The following is a 25,722-nucleotide window of genomic DNA, read 5'->3' as shown; positions in this document are numbered from 1 at the left end:
GAAATGGAGGAGGAGAAGGGGGCTTGCAAAATGACCTCCATGGATGAGAAAGCTGGGCTAAGTCCATGAAATGAAATGGCCCAGTGAAATGGTGTCCATAATATAGGAGCTAGTGTGGCATAGTGGTTTGAGCATAGCTGAACTATGACTCTGGAGTTCAGATTTGGAATCAAAGCTCTGCCATGGAAGCCCATTGGGGGGCAAGTCACACTCTCTCAGCCTCAGGGAAAGGCAATGGGAAAACTATTCTGAAGACATTTGCCAAGGAAACCCTGTGATAGGTCTGCCTTAGGGTCACCATAAATTCAAAACGACTTGGAGACACGCAATAATAACAACAACAAAAGCAATGTCTATTATATAAAATGGCAAAAACAAGAGTTGCTCTTGGAATTTATATTGTGTTTCTATGTTTTCAAGCTTTGGATGGTTCAATCCATGGGTAAAGAAATCTGTAGGGGTCGATCATCATCCTCATCATCATCATCATGAAAAAATAGAGGGTCTTCTTTATCAGATTTTTATCAGGAGGGCGACTAAAATGGTGAAGGGTCTGGAAACCATGAAACCCTATGAGGAACGCCTTAGGGAGCTGGGGATGTTTAGCCTGGGGAAGAGAAAGTTAAGAGGTGATATGATAGCCCTGTTTAAATACTTGAAGGGATGTCATATTGAGGAGGGAGCAAGCTTGTTTTCTGCTGCTCCAGAGACTAGGACCCGGAGCAATGGATACAAGCTACAGGAAAAGAGATTCCAGCTCAACATCAGGAGGAACTTCCTGACAGTAAGGGCTGTTCAACAGTGGAACAAACTCCCTCAGAGATTTTGGTGAGTCTTCCTCCTTGAAGGTCTTTAAGCAGAGGCTGGATGGCCATCTGTCGAGGATTCTTTGATTGAAAGTTCCTGCATGGCAGAATGGGGTTGGACTGGATGGCCCTTGCGGTCTCTTCCAACTCTGCGATTCTATGATTCTATGATCAAAAGTGTTAAAAATCAAACAGGAGAAAGGCATCACTGTTTTGTACATTTTGGATGTTATTGTTTACAGTGTGGCCAAAACACCTTCTCCTGGATATACTTTCTAGATTTCAGGACACTATATTTTTTAAAACTTTGGTGCTAAAAGAAAAAACAACCCACATAGGACCAATAACAATAACACAGATACTATTAAGAGACTTGACAAATACAAATATTTACAAGCAACAAAACTTGTGAAACATACTAAGGCGGGGTACAGGCCGCCAGAAAGAGGCGCATCCCCGGCGCCACTCTTTCCTCTGCAGAAGCGCCGCAACAACCAAATTGAGCAGCGCTGTTGCGGAGCAAAAAAGGAGCGCACGGAAGCAGCTCCTTTTGGCGGTGCACTTCTGCCACCCCAAAGAGCCCACGATGGCATGGGTACGTTGCAGTTGAACCGCCCCGTTTGGAGGTGGCACATCTGCAACATCACCGTTATGCGCCGCGTCTGGTGGGTGCGCTGCAGCTGCAGCACCCTCATCACTTGCAAGGGTTGCCATCTGTGTGGTCACTCCACCTACCAGGCAACCCTCACACGTGACGAGGGTGCCTCAAAGGCTTCTAAAGGCTTCTAAAAACAGATCAAAGCAGCTAACAGTAAAAGCACTGATAAAACACAGTAACAACTTGTCATTGTTGTGTCCCAAACCCTCCCAATTCCTCCCATCCACAATAAAATACAATTAGTTCTTAAACAATTATTAAAACAATTATTAAAAATAGGGCAGAAGCAGTTAGAGCAGTTGCTGAACAATTCAATTAATAAGAGATTGCTGGAATGCTAATCTGGAAAGAGATATGTCTTGATGAGCTTTTTAAAGCCTTAAAGACTGGTGATATATCGGATCTCTTCTGGAGGCTGTTCCATATCTTGGGAGAAGGTCCTTTGTGTAACTGCAGAGAGCCTTGTTATTGCTGGCTGCAGTAAGTTTTTACTAGAGGACCTCAAAGTGTGGGGCAGATTGTATGGGAGAAGGTGATCCCGTAAGTAAGATGGACCCAAGCCATGGAGGGCTTTAAAGGTTATAACCAAAACCTTGTACTGTCCCAGGAAATTAATGAGCAGCTATTATAGGTGTGATATGGACACCTCTAGATATTCCAGTGGCCACTCTGGCTGCCATATTTTGGATTAGTTGAAGTTTCCGGACTAAGTGCAAGGATAGCCCTATGTAGATCTCATTGCGGAAGTCAAGGCATGAGGTTATCAGCGCATGCATCATAGTTTTCATGTCCTCAGGTTCCAGGAAGAGGCGCAGTTGGCGTATCAACCAAAGCTGATAACAGTCACTCCTTGCTGTCGTACTTATCTGAGCTGACATCTGGAGTGACAGATTCAGGAACACCCCAAATTGCAGACATAGTCCTTTAGGGGAAGTGCGACCGCTTCCAGGACCGGTTGGCAAACCTCCATACCTGGATTAGGACCTCCAACAATCAGCTCCTCCGTTTTACCTGGATTCAGTTTCAGTCTGTTTTTCCTCATCCAGCCCATTACTGCCCCAAGACATTCATTCAGAGGGGAGATGCCAAAAGCCTAGGCGACTCCTGCAGCAGCTCAGAGGCCAGTTGTGTCAGCTTGGCTAGGGAGTCTGTTAAGGAACGGGGAGGACAGGAAACCAACAGATTCCCCAGACTTTCTCTAGTCTTTAAGCTGAGGTAAATACATTCAATGTGGTCCATCATACGGATAGGTATCCTGCTCAAGGCAAGATTGTCTTTATGGACGAAAGGCACTCCCCTTACCTGCTCACTGACAGAGAATCCGGATGGTAAGGCCCGAACCCAGGTGGCTGTCTTCACCCAGCCAGGTCTCTGTGAAACAAGCCAGGTCAGCCTCTTCATCCAGGACTATGGACTATCTGCGTTGTATTTTTGACTGACCTGGCATGACACAAGAGCAGGGGAGGGTTCTCTGGTTGGTTTGGTATGTTCTCCAGCCCTTTTGGGATAGCAAGGTGAATGGAAGGGGAGATAGATATCTGTCAGGGTCCTAATTGCAGCCCGTCTTGCAACACAAAAGGCAGTACTTTGAAAAAGGAACAGCTTTTATTGAAGAAGAAGAAGATACATGTAATAGAAGTGACATTTTTGTCAGGAATGAAAGAAAGTATAAACATATCCCTTTTATAACCATATGAATCCACCCCACTCCGTTTACCCATGAAGCTAATTAATTGGGTAGCCCTTTCCCGCACAGCGTTCTCCCCCCCTTTTCTGTGCAGTGTCCTCCCATCTGGGATCCTGGCAGCTTTCCTAAAAGCAATTAAGCTCTAATGTGCCTTTTCTCAACCACTGCACCTGTGGCCTTGGACCACAGAACTCAGCCACACAACAGTTTAATTAACATTATGGCTTAACAATATATATAGTTATCTATAATATAAAACCCTATCAATCTCCACATAATATGAGACCGTATGAAAATATAATAAGCATAAACCCATAGCAACATAATGCAATATAAAAATATCCCTGGTGGCGCAGTGGTTAAATGCCTGTACTGCAGCCATTCACTCAAAACCACAAGGTTGCGAGTTCAAGACCAGCAAAAGGGCCCAAGCTCAACTCAGGCTTGCATCCTTCCAAGGTCGCTAAAATGAGTACCCAGACTGTTGGGGGCTAGTTAGCTTACTTGCAAATTAGCTTACTTGCTGTTCACCGCTATGATCTCTGGAATAGCGGTATATAAATAAAATAAATTATTATTATTATTATTATTATTATTATTATATAAAAATATCCATAACTCTCTAGGTTCCCCCTCCTTTTCCAGAGACCAGCCTTTTAAACTCAAGCCTCTGTTAGAAGGGTGATTCCCACACATTCCAATCCTAGCAAAGAAGCACATTCTTTTTTTTATTAATGTTTTCAAAGTTTTTGACAAACATGAGATAACAAAAACATAGAACCAAATACATTATACAATAATAACACATAAAATATACATTTACCTAGACAATATATACCCCACTCAACCTCATCATTAAACATTTAACACTAATAAAAAAACACTTAACATATACTGTACCTTCCAGCTGTCTGAATCCCTATACAGTCTATCAATTTTACATTGTCTTTATCTTACATGTTATTCAGATGTTTCCTTCACAAAGTGCACAATTAGTTCAATCCCATTTCAACAATGAATTTCTTATTGTATTGTTTTTGAACAGTCTTTTACCCTGTAATTTACCTTAAGTGAGTAAATCTCTATGAACATATTACTAGTAAATGTGAACAGCATACACTCAATTTAATACTCAATTGTTTTCTTCACAGAGTACACAAATTGTTTGATCAATTTTTTCGGAGTGGATTTTCTATCATTTTAGCCTGTTTTTTTCCCCTTGGTTTTTTTCCTTCCTCCTCCTCTCTCCCTCCTCCTTTTACCCTATAAAATTACTTCATATAAGGAGAATTGTGTAGGCGAACTTCAACTTAGTTATAAAGAGCATACCCTCAATTTCATTGCTCTGTATTCATTTATAAATTGGAAACCTAAATTCACATTGAAATCTGATTTTTGAAACTATCAAATTACTATTTCTCACTGCTTACTGAATGTCATATTACGTAATTATCTCAAAACCACAATATTTTCCCATTTTCTTTCTATAAAGTTGTAAAAAGGTTCCCATTCTTTTTTGATAGATTCTTCATTTTTTCCCCTCATCCAACAAGTCATCTTATCCATTTCTGCCATTTCGAATACTTTCATTAACCACTTTTCCATGGATGGGGTCTGGTCAGATTTCCAAAATGTAGCATATGAAATTCTGGCACATGTAAGAAGATAGAAGATTAATTTACCATGTTGTTTCTGCAATTCTGAATCAACCATACCTAGCAAGTATGTTTCAGGAAGAAAAGAGATTTGAACATTTAGTTCTCTAGTTATAATATTATGCACCTTTAGCCAATATTGTTTTGCCGCAGTGCATGTCCACCACACATGGTAGTAAGACCCTATTACTTTCAGACACTTCCAACACTCTGGTTTGCTGCCTTTAAACATCAAGGAGATTCTTTGTGGAGAGAGATGCCATCTATATGTCATTTTCTATATGTTCTCCTTTAAATTCTGATTACTGGTATACTTAAGATCTTTGGTCCAAATGTTCTCCCATTTTTATATGCTAATTTGTGACCCACATTCTGTGCCCATAAGATCATGCTACGTCTAATTACCTCTTCCTCCGTATCCCAGCTCAAAATCATTTTATCATTCTTCTTTCCTTTCCCCATTATCTCTTCCCATTCAGTTCTCTTGTTACATATGCCTGGCTGTAACTTATCAATTTTCCATCTTTCTTTCAATTGCATGTACAAATACCAATGACATGCAATGCCCGAACTTTGTAACTCTTCCACTGTTTTGAATTCTGTCAGATTCTGTGTTACATTAATTAAATCTGCGTATCTTAGCCATTTTTTTCTTTGGTATACCTTCCCTCCCAAAAAAGGCTTCGTGTGGAGAACAACTGTGAATAATTTGATTACACAGTCTCGGTTTTAATTTATCCCACACCTTCAGCATTGATCCAATTATAATATGATTTTTACATTCTCTGTGGATTTTATCTTTATTATAAAATAGATAGCCGTGAAGCCCAAATCTTAGTCCGTCTCCTTCTAAATTCAGTATATACGCATTTTCTAACAGAATCCAATCTATTAACCACAATAATGTAGATGCAAAATAACAGATTTTCAAATTTGGGAGCCCCAGGCCCCCCCTACTTTTCTCATCACACATTATTTTCTTTCCAATTCTGGCCTTCTTTTTGTTCCAGACAAATTTCATTATATCATTTTGCCACATATCCAAAGGTTTAAAGGAATGCAAAATCAGAATAGTCTGAAACATAAACAAAATTTTAGGAAGCACATTCATCTGAATGACTGCTATCTTCCCCAAAAGAGATAGCTGAATATTCCCCCATTTAACAAGGTCTTGTTTAATGTTCCTCCACGTTTCCTCATAGTTGTTATGGAATAAGTCTGTGTTCCTGTTAGTTATCGTTATTCCCAGATATTTCCCTTTTTTTCCTATTCTGAATCCCGAAAGTTCTTCCAAATTCTTAATAGCCGCATCGTCCATATTTTTCGTCAGCATATTGGTTTTGTCCTTGTTCACCTTAAGCCCAGAAGCTTTTTCAAATTCTTGTACTAGGTTGATTAAAGCTTGAATACTGTTACAGGGGTTTTCCAGGATATAAACCACGTCGTCGGCGAATAACCTCATTTTAAATTCAGTTTTCTTAATTTTAAGCCTTGAATTTGTTCTTCCAACCTAACTCTATTGTTTAACATTTCTAATACAAAGATGAATAACAATGGGGATAGGGGACAACCTTGTCTCATTCCTCGTTTTATTTCAAATTCTTCAGATTTACTGTTATTTATTATTAAATTCACCTTTTGTTTCTTATATATTTCCTGGATCCATTTCTGGAATTGTGCCCCAACCTCCAGTTTTTCCAACATTGTAAATAGCGTTGTCCAGCTGATGTTAACATTCTTTAGCATGATCTCTCTACCTCTTTCTAGTATCTTCTATTAAAGCACATATTAAAACATATTATTTTAACCCAGCATAAATCCAATCTATCTTAATTCTACTCTAAACCTAAACCAATAACCTTTATGGCTTGAATCCCTAAATGAATAAATGCATGAATAAAGGGATTCATGACATATTGTCACTTTAGGCTGGTGCTCCTTGCCTGCCGCAATGAGATGGGACCATTGTGAATTTAGGCTAATGCTGCTTGCCTGAAGGTTTGAGATGTGACCATTGGAACCTGAGGCTGATGCTGCTTGCCTGAAACACTGAGACTGGCCCATTGTGATCTCAGCCTCAAGTTCTTTGCCTAAAGAATTGAGACGGTCCTATTGTGACTTCAAGGTGGTGCTCTTTACCTACAGGATTAAGACTGGCCCATTACAACTTCAGGCTGATGTTAGTTACCTGAAGGATTGAGATGGGAGAATTGTCACTTCAGACTGGTGCTCCATGCCTGAAGGATTGAGAAAGGTCCATTGCGTGTCAGAACTAGTGTATAAGGGTTCTGTCATAAAGGGTAAACATATTAGGGTTTGGTTATTAAAGTAGGAGTTATAGTTGTAATTCATAGTAGGCAGTGTGGAGTGATGGGTTATAGAAAGTACGTAATGGAAAATGATAGAAGGACAGATGGAGTGGCTTTTAGATGAAGGAGGGCGTTTGGAGAAGGGGCTGGGGTTGCAGCTGTAGACTGGTTATCAAGGAGGAGTGAAGCAGGTTTGGGAAGACCGCTCTTCAAGGTGAGGCTGTCTGGGAGAAGGGAAGGGAAGTATAGACAACCTTGGTATCTATGCAACCTCCGCTTGTGTTGCTTTATCTTGGGAATTGGGGCCTGGCTTAGGGAGGGGTTGAGCAAGGTCCTTTGGACTTCAGACTTTGCAAAAAGGTGTTAATGGATGTTTCTGCCTGGATTCATCAATAAAGCTTCTTTTGTTTCAAATGTGTTTTATTTTTTTGAGCACAGGACTGACTCCAGATCTCACTGTTTGCAAAGTCTCACAGTTTTAGCTCCAATGGAGACCCAGGAACAAGAAGAGTTCTTGGGGAACCCGGTGGTTCTGGAGATCCCGGTGGTGGAAGAGCAGGTGCCTTCTTCAGAGGAACTAGGGCCAAGCCCAAGACTGGGAAACCTCCTGAAGCTCACACCATCCAGGCCACCACTGGAGGATTTAGGTTTCTAGCCCCAGAGTGGGAAAAGGAAGGCCGTCGGGGGGCAGAGAGACAGCCTGGGACCTGGCAGTGGGGGAGTCCCTTCATAGCTGCCCCAGCACAGAAGAACCCCAGGAAGACGTTTATCGAATGGGAGAAGACATAAAGGAATTAAAAGACCTTATGCAGTGGATGGTGCCCAAGTTAAAGACGCGGAGGAGGAAGATGTCAGAGGTGAACCAAGGGCAGCTGATGCTCCTTGCCTGAAGCAATGAGACTGTCCCATTGTGATATTTGGTTTCCAAACTCTTCACCATTTTAGTTGCCCTCCTTTGGACATGCTCCAGTTTCTCAATGTTCTTTTTGAATTGTGGTGCCCATAATATTCCCGGTGACCAAAGCAGAATAGAGTGGCACTATTACTTCCCTTGATCTAGACACTATACTTCTATTGATGCAGCCTAAAATCGCATTGGCCTTGTTAGCTGCCGCAGCGCACTCTTAACACATGTTCAACTTGTGGTCTACCTTGGACTCCCAGATCACTTTCACACGTACTTTCATTCATCCAGGTGTCCACATCCTATATCTCTGCCTTTCATTTTTCTGCCCTTAATGCAGTACCTTACATATCTCCATAAGGAATTTCATTTTGTTCGCTATGGCCCAGCTTTCTAGTCTATTCAGGTCATATTGAATTTTGATCCTGTTCTCTAGCGTATTAGCTACTCCTCCTAATTTAGTGTCATCTGCAAATTTAATAAGTATGTCCCAAATTCTGTCAACCAAATCATTGATAAAGATGGTGAATAGCGCTCGGCCCAGGACAGAACCCCACTGGACACCCCACTGGTCACTTCTCTCCAGGATGAAAAGGAGTCATTGTTGAGCACCCTTTCGGTTTGGCCAGTCAACCAATTGCAAATCCATGTAACAGTTTCCTTTTCTAGCTTGTTTCATGTTTTTGTGTTATATACTGTTTAATTTGGTTAATTGCTATTAGTGAATTATCAAGAGTGGCCACCAGATGGCGATCCAGGATAGAAGTTGGTAAGAAGCCAAAGAGCCTGCAGTGCCCTGAGTATCCACAAGAGGGCGGCGTTGTATTAGGAATGTTCTTTATTGATAAAATTGTTCTATAGGGACTAATGTGATTTTCCCATTGGCTCCCATTCCTGAGGGGTCGTGTCCTCCTTCCCTTTAACTGGACCTTCCTCCGCTCCCATTGGCTGCCTATTCCCCCCCTCGGTTGCCCTGAAAGCAAAAGGGCCACCAGAAGGAAATGGGGGGGGGGGGGGTTTGCAGCGCTGCATCATGGGAAATTTGCAACCGGGGGGTTTGCGGTGGTGAAACAGAGCAGAAGCAAATCTGTATTCCACACCAGACCAATTCGGAGTGGAATTGGGAGCGATTTCTGTGCATTCGCTTGTTACCGATTTCACCAAAATGAGGGGTCACTTTGGAATCACTGCAATAGCCCCACAGAAGGAGCCCCCATAGAAAGGAATCGCCTGTGATAACACTCACGTTGTCGTGTGAATTTGCATCATTGGACCCGCAGTGGCTTCGGATCTGAGCTGCAAAGAGCTGCAAAAACCACTGTGTGATAAACACAGTCTTTCAGATTTCACAAGGCTCTGTGGTTTTGGGAACAAGAAACTCATTATCATAATTCTTGTTGATAATAATAATAATAATAATATGCCATTCTCCCTCATAAAGGGACAACTGGAATTACAAGTTTAAGACAATAAACTCTCTTTTCCTGTCGTTTGCACCCATTGCTTCGTCTCCCGGTCTCCTCCGCTGGGAGGAGGGAGAGCGTGGAATTCTGGGAAAAGCTGGCGGTTGGCTTGGAGCCTGAATAGGGTTCTAGAAGGCTGGTGGCTTTGACCGTTGGCTGCTTAGGAGGAAGAAGGGCTCCTTCTGGGTTTCCTTGGCAGAACAGGGAAGGTGGGTGCCTCAAGATGGCGATGGGGGACCCCCAAATTTGGTTCCTCTGTGAGACGGATGGCTGAAGGGAAGAGCCCCCATTTTGGAGCCAAGGATGGGGGTCTGGAGGGTCTTCTGTAGGGAGGCAGCTTTGGGGGCTTGAAGCAAGGAAGGCCCCCTCCTCCTCCCCTCTTCTCCGGCTGCCAGGCCTCCTCTCCTCTCTTGGGAGTCTCTGTGGGGCCATGAGATTTTGGAGAGGGATCCAAGAGAATCAAAGGGAGGCTGGGACCAAACAACCTCAGAATATGATCAAGATTGCAAGGTTCTTTCTGAGGAAGGAGTGGCAAACTAGGAGAGGCTGCAGCTGTTTGCTTTTGCCTGAACCTCTGAAGGGCCCCTCTTCTCCTTTCTCCTTGGCTGTCTTCATGGAGAGCAGACTCCTTTTGCCCTTTGCACTCAGTTTGCAGCAATGGCAGTGAGCTCAAGAGAAGAGGAGAAATGGCAGCAGGAGGAGGAAACTGTGGCCTTTGAAGAGCAGCTCAAAAGGTGGGAGGCAGAGGATGAACCAGGGGAGGGTCCCTGCCAAACTGGGAGAGTTGGAAGGCATGCAGCAGGAGCTGGGCCTGGAAATGGAGGAGGAGAAGGGGGCTTATAAAATGACCTCCATGGATGAGGAAGCTGGGCCAAGTCCATGACATACAATGGCCCAGTGAAACGATGTCCATTTTGTAGGAGCCAGTGTGGCCTAGTGGTTTGAGCATAGTGGAACTAGGACTCTGGAGATCAGGGTTTGAATCCCAACTACATCATAGAAACTCTCTGGGTCACACTCTCTCAGCCTTAGGGGAAGGCAATGGGAAACATTAAATATAGACATTTAAATATTGCAGTTGCTATGGTTGTTGTTATTGGGTTGTTGTTGTTGTTATTGCTGTCTATCTATACATTATGATTTTATGTAGATTATTGCAAGAAAAAAACAGACCCATTAAAATCAGAGACATGATTTACTCCTATTGACATCTTTGGGAGTGATGAAGGCTGGGGCCAACCCTAGGACTCCAATCCTAGGCCCATTTTCTGGAAATTAAGGAGATGTACAGGCCGCCCCTTTTAGCGCCAGATCAGGGCCATGGCAAACACACTGCTTTGTGCAGCTCCTTTTTCCACTATGATAAGGCTACGCTGTGGCCCTGATGTGGGATTTCTGTGGTGCAAAAAGGAGCTCCTTTCTGCGCCAGGGGAAAATGCCATATCCACCAATGGTGTGGCTTTTCTGCACTCCTTTGGCACTGCGTCATCTGAATGTAGCACCAGAGGAATGCTGGGACGTCACCTGCGATGTGGTGCAATGTGCAGGATCACACCGGCATGCGGGAAGAGTCAGGGAGTGCGCTGTGTAGACGCCATCTTTGTCCTCATGCCAGCTAAGGATGCTGGTCTCTACGCCCCGAAAGGCCCAGTGAACTGTCTCTTGCAGCATTCGGAAGATTGTCTCTCTGAAGGTTTGGAGGCGAGACTAATAATAATAATAATAATAATAATAATTTAATCAATAATTTATATCCTGCTTTCCAACAGATTTATTTTGAATTTTAGGGAAGGTTCAGGTTTGATTTGCCCTTAGTGCTGTTGAATTGTATTTTTGGTGGTCCATGAAAGATTGTATAAATGTGTGCACATAAAAACACTTTGTATTTTCTGCAGGTGTGGAAAGAACCAAGATGCTTCCAAAGGAAGGGAGAGAAGAGAAACAACCCTCAATTCCTCCTTTGTGGAAGAAACTGGAGGAAAGAAGACCTCCGGACAGTTAGTGTCCAGACCTCCTTTTTTGACTCTGGAGCCTCAGGAGAAGAAAGAGATACTGAAGGTTCTGGAACATTATTCCCCACAGTCACAAGCAGCACAAAATGGCTGCTGGGACACAAAATAGTCGAGGGATGGTGGGAGGGATAGGTTTTCCAGCCAATCAGGGCCAGGGATGGTGGGAAGGACAGGTTTTCCAGCCAATCAGGGCCAGGGATGGTGGGAGGGACTGGGACTCCAACCAATCAGGGCAAGGGATGGTGGGAGGGACTGGGACTCCAGCCAATCAGGGCCAGGGATAGTGGGAGGGACTGGGACACCAGCCAATCAGGGCCAGGGATGGTGGGAGGGACTGGGACTCCAGCCAATCAGGGCCAGGGATGGTGGGAGGGACTGGGACTCCAGCCAATCAGGGCCAGGGATGGTGGGAGGGACTGGGACTCCAACCAATCAGGGCAAGGGATGGTGGGAGGGACTGGGACTCCAGCCAATCAGGGCCAGGGATGGTGGGAGGGACTGGGACTCCAGCCAATCAGGGCCAGGGATGGTGGGAGGGACTGGGACTCCAGCCAATCAGGGCCAGGGATGGTGGGAGGGACTGGGACTCCAGCCAATCAGGGCCAGGGATGGTGGGAGGGACTGAGACTTCAGCCAATCAGGGCCAGGGATGGTGGGAGGGACTGGGACTCCAGCCAGTCAGGGCAAGGGATGGTGGGAGGGACTGGGACTCCAGCCAATCAGGGCCAGGGATGGTGGGAGGGACTGGGACTCCAGCCAATCAGGGCCAGGGATGGTGGGAGGGACTGAGACTCCAGCCAATCAGGGCCAGGGATGGTGGAGGGAGGGGGGTTCCAGCCAATGGCAGCCACTCAGAGTGTCCTCAGGAGGAAATCATGTGTAAAATACATATCATAAAAACATCACAAAGTATAAAAATTCCAATTACAGTCATCGCAGGACAGTTATGCTGTTATGACCGGAACTAAACATATATACATTTATCATTATATATACATGCTGATGTTGACCAGAACGTGGGGGGTGTATACATGCGCAGGTGCATCCATGTGCATGCATATCTACACACATATTTCTCCATGCATTTGCTTATGTTTAAATTGTATGCAAGTAGAAGAGTATATATAAATGTGTATACACACACACACACACACACACACACTTGTGTAAACATGCAGATGTTCAGACAGATATCTATGGGTATGTAGAGATGCCTCCACATATATACATATATGTATATACACAAACACACATGCACACATCCATCTGTTGTTGTCCATTGTTCTGGTCCGTTGTTCCAGGTGATGCTGGAGAAGAGACCCTCCAGCAGAACCAAAGGCTGCAGGCGATGAGGAGAGGGTCTCCTTGCCCAATGCATCGCTCACCTGGAGGGCCAGCACCAGGAAGGTCAGTCCCCCCACCTTCACAAAGGCCCCATTCCCACTCCCTCATTTGCCCTGGATAGAACTGGGCAGATCCAGGTGCCCCATATCGAATCTCCCCAGAAACAAGTCCGTACTACCCTTTACCTCAATCGGCAGCAGGGAAGAGCCGGCTGTTTCCAAAAAGAAAGGGTCAATAGTCCGCTTTCAGAAAAACCGCGCTAAGAGGGAATTGCCCTGGATCTCTTGTGGAAGCCCCTGATCGAGTTGTGTTAAAATTGGTGTGAGTGTGAACTTCCAACTTTTAAACCGGTTTGGGAACCAGGGTAAATTGTAGTCTGAATGGCCCCTACATTTAAGGGTGAAGGGAGCAAGAAACAACAAGCAAAGTCTAAACACTTCCTTTGACCATTGCAGCATTAGAGCGTGCCGTCACCCTCGAACTGTCAATGGCTCACCAGCAGCAAGGCCAGGAGAGCACAGAATGTGGCTATACAACTCGGTGTGTGGCGCTCCCCACAACAATGATGTGTGTCTTTTTTATTTTCAAAAATGTTTATTACACTGAGATATTCCCATGATAGTATTTAAATGACCAAATATCGACCAAATATTAACTATTAATTTAATGGAATTTTATCGCCCTTTTCTCCAAATGTTTTAAGACAAGAACATTCCATTTCTAAGTATCCTTTTGATTTCCCTCTTAGTAAGGCAGATACTATATCCATATTTCTAGCTTCATGTATCTTAATCAACCAATGTTTGACAGAAGGATTAACTGTAGATTTCCAAACTTGAGCAAATAAGATCCTTGCACATGAGACCATATATAAAAGAATTCTGTTGTATTTTATTGCCTTTATGTTGTGTGTCATGTTTAGTAAAAATAAATTTGGTTCAAAGGGAATACAGTGGAACCTCACCTTACACGGGGGATCCGTTCTGGATCCCTCTGCGTAAGGCGAATTCCGCCTATGCTCAAGCCTCATTGGAAACAATGGGGCTCATGCACGGCAGCGCGGTGGGGTGAAGGGCGCAACGGGCACGCGCGCCCATTCAATTGAATGGGACACGCCGCCCCTTCCGCCCCACGCACGCCCCATGGCTTGAGCGCGTACGCTCAAGTCCGCATATGAGAAGGCCGTGTATGGGGAGGATGCACTGTATCTATATCAAGAATGTTTTGGATGCTTCTATGAATCCTTTGCCAGAATCCTTTAGCTTTAATGCATGTCCACTTCATATGAAAGAAGCTTCCTTCGGGTTCCCCACATTTCCAGCACTTAGTATTGCCAGTTTTGTATATCTGGTGGGTTTTTGGGGGGTTAGATACCACCTGTATAACATTTTGATATCATTTTCTTTATAGTTTTGGCACAGAGTGAATTCATTTGTTCCCTTCCATGATTTTTCCCATTCCTCTACAGTTATAGATTTATTTATATTATGTGCCCATCTTACCATGCTGTGTTTAATAATTTCATCTTCTAGATCTCTTTCTTTTAATAGTTTATAATATTTGGATATGTGTTTACCTTTTTTGTCCATCATAATTTTATCGATTTCGTTGTTATCCATCGTCAACCCAGGAGCTTTATTGTCTGCCTTAAAACGATTGTTTAATTGGTTGTATAAAAACCAATCCTTCATGTTTCCTTTTTCATTAAGTTCTTCCATAGATTTCATATTGTATTTTCCTTCTGGTGTTTTGTTTATTAAATCTCCGTATCTTAGCCATGGAGAATCTTTGTCCTTTGTTCTATTGTAATAGGCTTCTTGCAATTACACCCAAAATTGATGTCTCATTTTACACCATGCTTTAAGCAATGATCTTCTTATAACATGATGGTTAAAAGTATTATTATCTTTTGGTTTTCTATACCACATATATGCATGTATACCAAGATTCACATTAGCAACCATAACAGTTTTGACTCCGTATCCCATCCTGAAGCCTGTTTGAAATGGGTCCAGATAATCTGCTTCATCCAAGACCTCTTGTAGATGAAGATCAACTGTCCTCTCAGTCATATTGTTTAGAAATGGGAGATGGGAGACTGGTCTGTAATTGTTCATGTCCAAGGGATCTAGGGAAGGCTTCTCCATAAACGGCCATACCACAGCTTCTTTTAATCAAGATGGAAAATAGCCCTAACTAAGAGATGCATCTATGATATATCTCAGGTGATATATGAAGGGCAACGGTCGAGAGGGCAAGTTCTCCTCTTCCCACTTCCAAGGAGCTTGTCCACATCCTCAGTACTCAGATTCAAATTGATCCAGTTTGATCTTACGTATGGACACCTTACTTACAACCACTGCAATAATGCTGACATCCAATTTGGCTCTTATCTGAGAGATATTATCTGTGAAATAGTCATTTGAAGCATCATAGTGAGCTGTAGAAGGCAAAGTTTTGTGCAAATTCACAACTTCTGTGCACCAAAGAGACCAGTGTGTTGAAACAGCAAAGAACTTTATTGAAAACACATATCAAAAATTCAGCGTTTAAGCCAGAACTACCAGAATATATTAAAACCCCAAACCTTAAATTCCACCCTCTTCCAAACCCCACCCACAATTCTCACCATCTATCCCCCACTATTAACCAGCCCCACTTTGCCATCCTTCTCACACGCACAGTCTCTCCCTGCCCCAGACATTTGAAGACACTAGCTCCCTTTCTGTTACTACCGGTCCCCAACTTTCTTCAGCCAACATTCCACAAATTCCGAATGCTATCATTGCTTTTCTAACTAGCTGCAACAAATCCCAGCCCCCCATCTAACTAATCTAAACCATGACCCATAATCCCCAGCCAAATTTGTAACTCAAAACAATTATCTATACTAGTAGCAATTAAAACCTAAACTTAACAAAACATAACTTTAAAACATAAACAGACATATGGACAGAAAAACTCTACAAATAAATTCATAAGGGCTTTTAAACACCGCTGGATTGAAAAAATATCTTTGTATTCCATCTTTACAAAAATAATGTTCATTCACTTCATGGATTTGTGTGGCTTCTCTCCTGTGTTGCCTCTCTGGTGTCTCAGGTGGGCTGACTTGTCAGAAAAACATTTCCCACAATGCTGGCATTTGTGAGGCCTCTCTCCTGTGTGGACTCTTCGGTGCATGACAAGGACTGACTTGTAGGCAAAACATTTCCCACAATGCTGGCATTTGTGAGGCTTCTCTCCTGTGTGGACTCCCTGATGTCTCACTAAGTGTGACTTCTGAGAAAAACATTTCCTACAATGCTGGCATTTGTGAGGCTTCTCTTCTGTGTGGACTCTTCGGTGCATGACAAGGACTGACTTGTAGGCAAAACATTTCCCACAATGCTGGCATTTGTGAGGCTTCTCTCCTGTGTGGACTCTCTGGTGTGTCACTAGGTGTGACTTCTGAGAAAAACATTTCCTACAATGCTGGCATGTGTATGGCTTCTGTCCCTTGTGGATTCTCTGGTGTGTCAGTAGGTTTGAGTGCCAAGAAAAACATTTCCCACAATGCTGATATTTGTGAGGCTTCTCTCCTGTGTGGACTCCCTGATGTCTCACTAGGTGTGACGTTGAAGAAAAACATTTCCCGCAATGCTGGCATTTGTAAGGCTTCTCTCCAGTGTGGACTCTCTGATGTCTCAGGTGGACTGACTTGTCAGAAAAACATTTCCCACAATGCTGGCATTTGTGAGGCTTCTCTCCTGTGTGGACTCTCTGGTGTGTCACTAGGTGTGACTTCTGAGAAAAACATTTCCTACAATACTGGCATGTGTATGGCTTCTCTCCCTTGTGGATTCTCTGGTGTGTCAGTAGGTTTGAGTGCCGAGAAAAACATTTCCCACAATGCTGGCATTTGTGAGGCTTCTCTCCTGTGTGGACTCTCTGATGTCTCACTAGGTCTGACTTCCAAGAAAAACACTTCCCACAATGCTGGCATTTGTGAGGCTTCTCTCCTGTGTGGACTCTCCGATGCATGACAAGGACTGACTTGTAGGCAAAACATTTCCCACAATGCTGGCGTTTGAATGGCTTCTCTCCTGTGTGGACTCCCTGATGTCTCACTAGGTGTGACGTTGAAGAAAAACATTTCCCACAATGCTGGCATTTGTATGGCTTCTCTTCTGTGTGGACTCTTCGGTGCATGACAAGGACTGACTTGTAGGCAAAACATTTCCCACAATGCTGGCATTTGAATGGCTTCTCTCCTGTGTGGACTCTTCGGTGCATGACAAGGACTGACTTGTAGGCAAAACATTTCCCACAATTTTGGCATTTATGTGACTTCTTTCTTGTGTGGACTCTCTCATGACTAACAACTTCTTCTGTAAAGGAGGACAATGACAGACAAGACTGAATCTCAGTGTTAAGAGAAGAAAGTCTTACCCCAAGATTTAGCCCACATTCACCCCTCCCTATGTGAGATTAAATTAACAAAGTTGGTGTGAGTGCCCTGAGCATGACACTGTTCTGGATGACCCCAAATCCATATAATGATTGTATCCTTACTCATAGGACCTACCAAAGAAGAGATTGAAGGGGAACTGCCATGAGGAAATCAGTAGAAGCAGATAGTCAGGCCATTGAAAAATATTCCATTAAATATATGTAAAACTATTTTAATTGAAAAGTGGCATCATTTCGTGTGAGACTGCCATAGAGTGTTGAGTCAGAGCACATGGCATGATGCAAGCTAACTGCAGAGGAGGCTTCATGCTGTGTGGCACCAGGAGAGGACTCTGGAGTTCTGTGTGCTTTCAGGCCTGGTATAGTTGGGATGAATCCCGAGGTCACTGTTGCCTCAATCTCTCCTTTGAGCTAAGTATGAAATTCCCCTAAAAGCATAGCACTTGCGAGTATCCTCCCCAGACTCCAGCATTTCGAGTGACAAAGGGCCTCTGGAATCAACCACAGAGCTAAGCAAGCTCAGGTTGGAAAATAAACATTATAGAAAAATTTAATTTTTGTGTTACCCTTTCCTCTCTTCATAGACATTGCTCATAATTGCTAAATGGAACCCTTAATATGTATGAAAACAAGGGCCTGATTTAAAGTTCATTTCTTAAATTCAGTGCTCTACATGGGGCTACCTTTGTACCAAGTTCGGAAGCTTCAGTTAGTTCAAAATGCGGCAGACAGATCGGTCACCAGAACATCTAGATCAGACCATATGACACCAGTTCTAAAATCTCTACATTGGCTGCCAATTAGCTTCCGGGCGCAATACAAAGTGTTGGTTATTACCTTTAAGGCCCTACATGGCTTGGGCCTGAGCTACTTGAGAGAATGCCTCTCCCTAAAAAATCTGCCCCACAATCTCAGAACATCTGGGAAGAATCTATTAGATTACCCAAAGGTAAGGCTAAGAACAATTTCTCACAGAGTGTACACAGTCATGGCCCCCAAGTGATGGAAAAACTTTCTGGAGGAGATCCGTCTTATCACCACCTTGGATGCTTTCAAGAAAGCAGTTAAGACGGATCTCTTCCAGCAGGCTTACCCACCCGACCCCTTGTAAAGAACTTAATGAAAAATTCCACTTCTGAATGCAATTGTGCATTTTGAACAATGTTTTTATTTGTCCCAAATTGAGTTTAAGCAACTTGGTTTTTTTCTGTGTGCAAACTGGATGCTATTGTTGTTTTGTGGCTATTTTACGGTTGTAATACCGCCTCGCTATTTCAAGAGAGGCAGGTAAATAATAGTAATAATAATAATTTTTATTATTATGATCTCTGAGGTTGGTGGCTGCCTCCCAATCTCCAAGGCCCCTCTCCTGGCCCTTCCCAGAGGTCCCTTCCTCTCGGCACAGAGCTAGGCAATCCTGGCTTTGCTCCTGCCTTCCCCTCCTGGATCCCAGAGGCCTAAAATCATAGAGTTGCAAGAGACCTTAAGGGCCATCCAGTCCAACCCCATTCTGCCATGCAGGAATCAAAGTACACTGGTACCTCGGGATACGAAATACCCAGGTTACGAAATTTTCGGGATACGAAAAACGTGGATTGGAAAAAACTGTTTCGGGTTACGAATTATTTTTCGGGTTACGAAATTCGTTTTGGCGCGAAATTCAAATGATGCAAAGTGCAACGTACAGATTTTCCAGGGATTTCCAGGGCTAACGGAAAACTAAGGGGGCTGGGTTAGGGGTTAGCTTTGGCACGAATTTTGAATTTCGTTAGCAGCAGTGATTGGCTTGAGAAATCAAGCTGATCAACTGTATTGGCTAACGAAATTGGGGGGGGTGGCCTGGCTTGAGGTACAAAAGCCGGCTTCCATTGATCTGCTCCTTTGTCTGGCCCTGTGGACTGTGTGAGGAAGAGTTGATATTTTGAGCTCTGACTCTTGGGTTCACTTGCGGTTCGGACTTTTCCTGGCTTTGGACTTTTGCTGCCTTTGCCAGGTGTATCTTCGGATCAAGACCGGCCATCGGGAATTTCTCTACAGGTAGGTTGATGGATTTTTACCTTCTTCTTGTGGGGTGGGGTGGGGTGAGACAGTGTGACCATGCTTTTGCTGTGGGGTGCTGGGTTTTTTTTTTTGTGTGTGTGTTTTCAAAGTGTGGATTGTGGGTTTTGCTACTGGCATGTTCAGATGTGTGGATTATGGGCTTGGGGTGCTAGCTTGCCTTTTTTTGGCTTTTTTTCCTTTTAGGGGGGCATGTTCAGATGTGTGGATTATGGGCTTGGGGTGCTAGCTTGCCTTTTTTTGGCTTTTTTTCCTTTTAGGGTGGCATGTTCAGATGTGTGGATTATGGGCTTGACATGCTAGCTTGCCTTTTTTGGCCTTTTTTTCCTTTTAGGGTGGCATGTTCAGATGTGTGGATTATGGGCTTGACATGCTGGCTTGCCTTTTTTGGCCTTTTTTTCCTTTTAGGGTGGCATGTTCAGATGTGTGGATTATGGGCTTGGGGTGCTAGCTTGCCTTTTTTTGGCTTTTTTTCCTTTTAGGGTGGCATGTTCAGATGTGTGGATTATGGGCTTGACATGCTAGCTTGCCTTTTTTTGGCTTTTTTTCCTTTTAGGGTGGCATGTTCAGATGTGTGGATTATGGGCTTGGGGTGCTAGCTTGCCTTTTTTTGGCTTTTTTTCCTTTTAGGGTGGCATGTTCAGATGTGTAGATTATGGGCTTGACATGCTGGCTTGCCTTTTTTTGGCTTTTTTTCCTTTTAGGGTGGCATGTTCAGATGTGTGGATTATGGGCTTGGGGTGCTAGCTTGCCTTTTTTTGGCTTTTTTTCCTTTTAGGGTGGCATGTTCAGATGTGTGGATTATGGGCTTGGGGTGCTAGCTTGCCTTTTTTTGGCTTTTTTTCCTTTTAGGGTGGCATGTTCAGATGTGTGGATTATGGGCTTGACATGCTAGCTTGCCTTTTTTGGCCTTTTTTTCCTTTTAGGGTGGCATGTTCAGATGTGTGGATTATGGGCTTGACATGCTGGCTTGCCTTTTTTGGCCTTTTTTTCCTTTTAGGGTGGCATGTTCAGATGTGTGGATTATGGGCTTGGGGTGCTAGCTTGCCTTTTTTTGGCTTTTTTTCCTTTTAGGGTGGCATGTTCAGATGTGTGGATTATGGGCTTGACATGCTAGCTTGCCTTTTTTTGGCTTTTTTTCCTTTTAGGGTGGCATGTTCAGATGTGTGGATTATGGGCTTGACATGCTGGCTTGCCTTTTTTTGGCTTTTTTTCCTTTTAGGGTGGCATGTTCAGATGTGTGGATTATGGGCTTGACATGCTAGCTTGCCTTTTTTTGGCTTTTTTTCCTTTTAGGGTGGCATGTTCAGATGTGTGGATTATGGGCTTGACATGCTGGCTTGCCTTTTTTTGGCTTTTTTTCCTTTTAGGGTGGCATGTTCAGATGTGTGGATTATGGGCTTGACATGCTAGCTTGCCTTTTTTTGGCCTTTTTTTTCCTTTTAGGGTGGCATGTTCAGATGTGTGGATTATGGGCTTGACATGCTAGCTTGCCTTTTTTGGCTTTTTTTCCTTTTAGGGTGGCATGTTCAGATGTGTGGATTATGGGCTTGACATGCTGGCTTGCCTTTTTTTGGCTTTTTTTCCTTTTAGGGTGGCATGTTCAGATGTGTGGATTATGGGCTTGACATGCTAGCTTGCCTTTTTTGGCCTTTTTTTCCTTTTAGGGTGGCATGTTCAGATGTGTGGATTATGGGCTTGACATGCTAGCTTGCCTTTTTTGGCCTTTTTTTCCTTTTAGGGTGGCATGTTCAGATGTGTGGATTATGGGCTTGACATGCTAGCTTGCCTTTTTTGGCCTTTTTTTCCTTTTAGGGTGGCATGTTCAGATGTGTGGATTATGGGCTTGACATGCTGGCTTGCCTTTTTTGGCCTTTTTTTCCTTTTAGGGTGGCATGTTCAGATGTGTGGATTATGGGCTTGACATGCTAGCTTGCCTTTTTTGGCCTTTTTTTCCTTTTAGGGTGGCATGTTCAGATGTGTGGATTATGGGCTTGACATGCTAGCTTGCTTTTTTTGGCCTTTTTTTCCTTTTAGGGTGGCATGTTCAGATGTGTGGATTATGGGCTTGACATGCTAGCTTGCCTTTTTTGGCCTTTTTTTCCTTTTAGGGTGGCATGTTCAGATGTGTGGATTATGGGCTTGACATGCTAGCTTGCCTTTTTTGGCCTTTTTTTCCTTTTAGGGTGGCATGTTCAGATGTGTGGATTATGGGCTTGACATGCTGGCTTGCCTTTTTTGGCCTTTTTTTCCTTTTAGGGTGGCATGTTCAGATGTGTGGATTATGGGCTTGACATGCTAGCTTGCCTTTTTTGGCCTTTTTTTCCTTTTAGGGTGGCATGTTCAGATGTGTGGATTATGGGCTTGACATGCTAGCTTGCTTTTTTTGGCCTTTTTTTCCTTTTAGGGTGGCATGTTCAGATGTGTGGATTATGGGCTTGACATGCTAGCTTGCCTTTTTTGGCCTTTTTTTCCTTTTAGGGTGGCATGTTCAGATGTGTGGATTATGGGCTTGGGGTGCTAGCTTGCCTTTTTTTGGCTTTTTTTCCTTTTAGGGTGGCATGTTCAGATGTGTGGATTATGGGCTTGACATGCTAGCTTGCCTTTTTTTGGCTTTTTTTCCTTTTAGGGTGGCATGTTCAGATGTGTGGATTATGGGCTTGACATGCTGGCTTGCCTTTTTTTGGCTTTTTTTCCTTTTAGGGTGGCATGTTCAGATGTGTGGATTATGGGCTTGACATGCTAGCTTGCCTTTTTTTGGCTTTTTTTCCTTTTAGGGTGGCATGTTCAGATGTGTGGATTATGGGCTTGACATGCTGGCTTGCCTTTTTTTGGCTTTTTTTCCTTTTAGGGTGGCATGTTCAGATGTGTGGATTATGGGCTTGACATGCTAGCTTGCCTTTTTTTGGCCTTTTTTTTCCTTTTAGGGTGGCATGTTCAGATGTGTGGATTATGGGCTTGACATGCTAGCTTGCCTTTTTTGGCTTTTTTTCCTTTTAGGGTGGCATGTTCAGATGTGTAGATTATGGGCTTGACATGCTGGCTTGCCTTTTTTTGGCTTTTTTTCCTTTTAGGGTGGCATGTTCAGATGTGTGGATTATGGGCTTGACATGCTAGCTTGCTTTTTTTGGCCTTTTTTTCCTTTTAGGGTGGCATGTTCAGATGTGTGGATTATGGGCTTGACATGCTAGCTTGCCTTTTTTGGCCTTTTTTTCCTTTTAGGGTGGCATGTTCAGATGTGTGGATTATGGGCTTGACATGCTAGCTTGCCTTTTTTGGCCTTTTTTTCCTTTTAGGGTGGCATGTTCAGATGTGTGGATTATGGGCTTGACATGCTGGCTTGCCTTTTTTGGCCTTTTTTTCCTTTTAGGGTGGCATGTTCAGATGTGTGGATTATGGGCTTGACATGCTAGCTTGCCTTTTTTGGCCTTTTTTTCCTTTTAGGGTGGCATGTTCAGATGTGTGGATTATGGGCTTGACATGCTAGCTTGCTTTTTTTGGCCTTTTTTTCCTTTTAGGGTGGCATGTTCAGATGTGTGGATTATGGGCTTGACATGCTAGCTTGCCTTTTTTGGCCTTTTTTTCCTTTTAGGGTGGCATGTTCAGATGTGTGGATTATGGGCTTGACATGCTAGCTTGCCTTTTTTGGCCTTTTTTTCCTTTTAGGGTGGCATGTTCAGATGTGTGGATTATGGGCTTGACATGCTGGCTTGCCTTTTTTGGCCTTTTTTTCCTTTTAGGGTGGCATGTTCAGATGTGTGGATTATGGGCTTGACATGCTGGCTTGCCTTTTTTGGCCTTTTTTTCCTTTTAGGGTGGCATGTTCAGATGTGTGGATTATGGGCTTGACATGCTAGCTTGCCTTTTTTGGCCTTTTTTTCCTTTTAGGGTGGCATGTTCAGATGTGTGGATTATGGGCTTGACGTGCTGGGTTTTTTTTTCTGTTTTCAAAGTGTGGAGTGTGGGTTTTGAAACTTTGGCCATGGTCCCATGTGGGCCAGAGAGTCCCACCATAGGGGTGGCATTTTCAGATTTTGGGTTTCTGGCCTATGGGCTTGTGTTCTTGTGTGCTTTGGCCATGGCTGTGATGATTTGAGAGTGTGGGGTGGGACTTTTGCAAGTTTGGGCCAGAGAGTGTGACCATGGGGGTGGGGGTGGTTTCCAATTGTGGCTTTTGCTCAGTGCCTGTGCCTTTTGTCCTTTTTAGGCTTGAGCTATGGCTCCCAAGCCAAGCGGTGAGAAAAAGAAGAGGGCTCCCTTGTCCTTGGAGGACAAGAAGGACATCATCGCCAAGCACGAGAGGGGCGTGCGCTTGGTGGACATTGCCAAGGAGTATGGACGAAACCCTTCGACAATTGGCACTGTCCTCAAGCAGAAGGAGGCCATCAGAGCTGTTGTGGCTCCAGCGAAAGGCGTGACGACGATTGCCAAGCAGAGGACACCGAAGCACGAGGAGATGGAGCGCCTGCTTCTCCTCTGGATCAAGGAAAAGGAGCGAGTCGGGGACACTGTGACCACCTCGGTCATCTGCGAGAAGGCCATCACCATTTTCGAAGACCTGGCCAGCAGGGAGGCAGATGAAGGAACTTCTTCGCAGGAGGAGCCAGCCACCCCGGACTTCAAAGCATCACGTGGCTGGTTCGAGAAGTTCAAGAGGAGGACCGGGATCCACTCTGTCGTCCGTCACGGCGAGGCGTCCAGCGCAGACCACCAGGCCGCCGAAGCATTCGTCGTCGAGTTCAAGGCCATGGTGGAGGAGGAAGGCTACGTCCCGCAGCAAGTCTTCAATTGCGACGAGACGGGCCTCTTCTGGAAGAAGATGCCTCGCCGCACCTACATCACCCAGGAGGAGAGGAGACTGCCAGGCCACAAGCCTATGAAGGACCTCTTCACACTTGCGTTGTGTGCCAATGCCAGCGGGGACTGTAAGGTCAAGCCCCTGTTGGTGTACCACTCCGAAAATCCAAGGGCCTTCAAGGCACACAACATCCAGAAGGACAGGTTGCCAGTGATGTGGCGCTCCAATGGCCGCGCATGGGTCACACGCCTCCTTTTCGTCGAGTGGATCAACAGTGTCTTCGCCCCGACAGTGAAGCGGTACCTGGAGGAAGAAGATTTGCCCTTGAAGTGCCTCCTCCTCTTGGACAATGCTCCTGCGCACCCGCATGGCCTGGAGAAGGACATCCTCGCGGAGTTCTCCTTCATCAAGGTCCAGTTTCTGCCACCCAACACGACCTCCCTCTTGCAACCCATGGACCAGCAGGTGATCGCCAACTTCAAGAAGATCTACACCAAGCACATGTTCAAGCGTTGCTTCGATGTGACGGAGAGCACACAGCTGACCCTTCGAGAGTTCTGGAAGCAGCATTTTGATATCGTGGTGTGCTTGAAGATGGTGGACTTGGCCTGGCAGGAGATCACCAGGCGCAACCTGATTGCTGCGTGGAGGAAGCTGTGGCCTGATGCTTCTTCCTTGGAAGGGTCACAGTCCGAGGGTGCTGAGCCAGGTGAAGAGGAAGAGGTGCACGAGATCGTCTCCATCGCAAGGTCCCTGGGACTCGACGTGGACAACGAGGACGTGGAGGAACTCATCGAGGAGCACAACGAGGACCTGACAACAGAGGACCTGAAGGCCTTGGCGGCGATGCAACACTCGGCCGTGGATGAAGACGTGCTCCATTTCGACAGGGGCCAGGAGGAGGAGGCTGCGGGGGCATCTTTGCCAACGGCAGAAATTAAAGACATTTTGCGGCAATTCCACAATGTGTCTTCATATGTGGAGAAGCACCACCCTGAGAAGGTGCTCACCAGCCATGCCATTGCCCATTTTGATAATGTCTGCCTTAGCCATTTTAAGAACCTGCTTAAGGGCCGGCAAAAGCAGACATCCTTGGACCAGTTCTTCACTAGAGAGGGAGAACCGTCATCCAAGAAGGCAAAAGGTGACCCTTAAAAAAAAGGTGACCCTAAAAAAACACACCAAATTCTTTTTAAAAAAATGGTTAACTTTGTTAAATTGGTGGCATTGGCTAAATTGGCTGAATTGGTTAAATTGCTTGAATTGGATAAATTGGCTGAAGTGGTTAAATTGCTTGAATTGGCTGAAGTGGTTACATTGTTTGAATTGGTTTAAATTTGGCTTTTTGGGCTGCCCCTCTCCTCCTCCTCCTCCTCCTGCCTCACTCCGAGATGCCAGGACCAGATGCCAAGACCAGCAAAGATAAGAAAAACACTTTTGTATGGTCATGGGTGTGATGATTTGAGAGTGTGGGATGTGAGTTTTGCATGTTTGGCCTTGATTTGATGTGGGCCAGAGAGTGTGACTTTGGGGTGGCATTTTCAGATTTGGGGTTTCTGGCCTTTGAGTTTGGGTT

At 44.5% G+C, this 25,722-nt stretch overlaps 1 protein-coding gene across 1 annotated transcript; it reads right to left on the bottom strand.

Annotated features, from left to right (window-relative positions):
* Positions 1-15,560: 15,560 nt before the first annotated feature.
* Positions 15,561-17,170, bottom strand: LOC149301531 (uncharacterized). The gene has a single exon (XM_089484242.1). It carries the CDS (start codon positions 17,111-17,113, stop codon positions 15,887-15,889), a length of 1,227 nt encoding a protein of 408 aa, XP_089340368.1. The 5' UTR covers positions 17,114-17,170; the 3' UTR covers positions 15,561-15,886.
* Between the last annotated feature and the right edge of the window lie 8,552 nt (positions 17,171-25,722).

The sequence above is a fragment of the Sceloporus occidentalis genome, unplaced genomic scaffold (assembly GCF_023333645.1).
Source record: "Sceloporus occidentalis isolate IW3139 unplaced genomic scaffold, rSceOcc1.0.p SCAF_21, whole genome shotgun sequence".
Lineage (NCBI taxonomy): Eukaryota > Metazoa > Chordata > Lepidosauria > Squamata > Phrynosomatidae > Sceloporus > Sceloporus occidentalis.
This window is presented reverse-complemented; position numbering and strand designations above follow the sequence as displayed.

Bases quoted from the DNA above. Each gene is read 5' to 3' on its own strand.
- LOC149301531 (XM_089484242.1), bottom strand. From the start codon at position 17,113: ATGCACCGAAGAGTCCACACAGGAGAGAAGCCATTCAAATGCCAGCAT.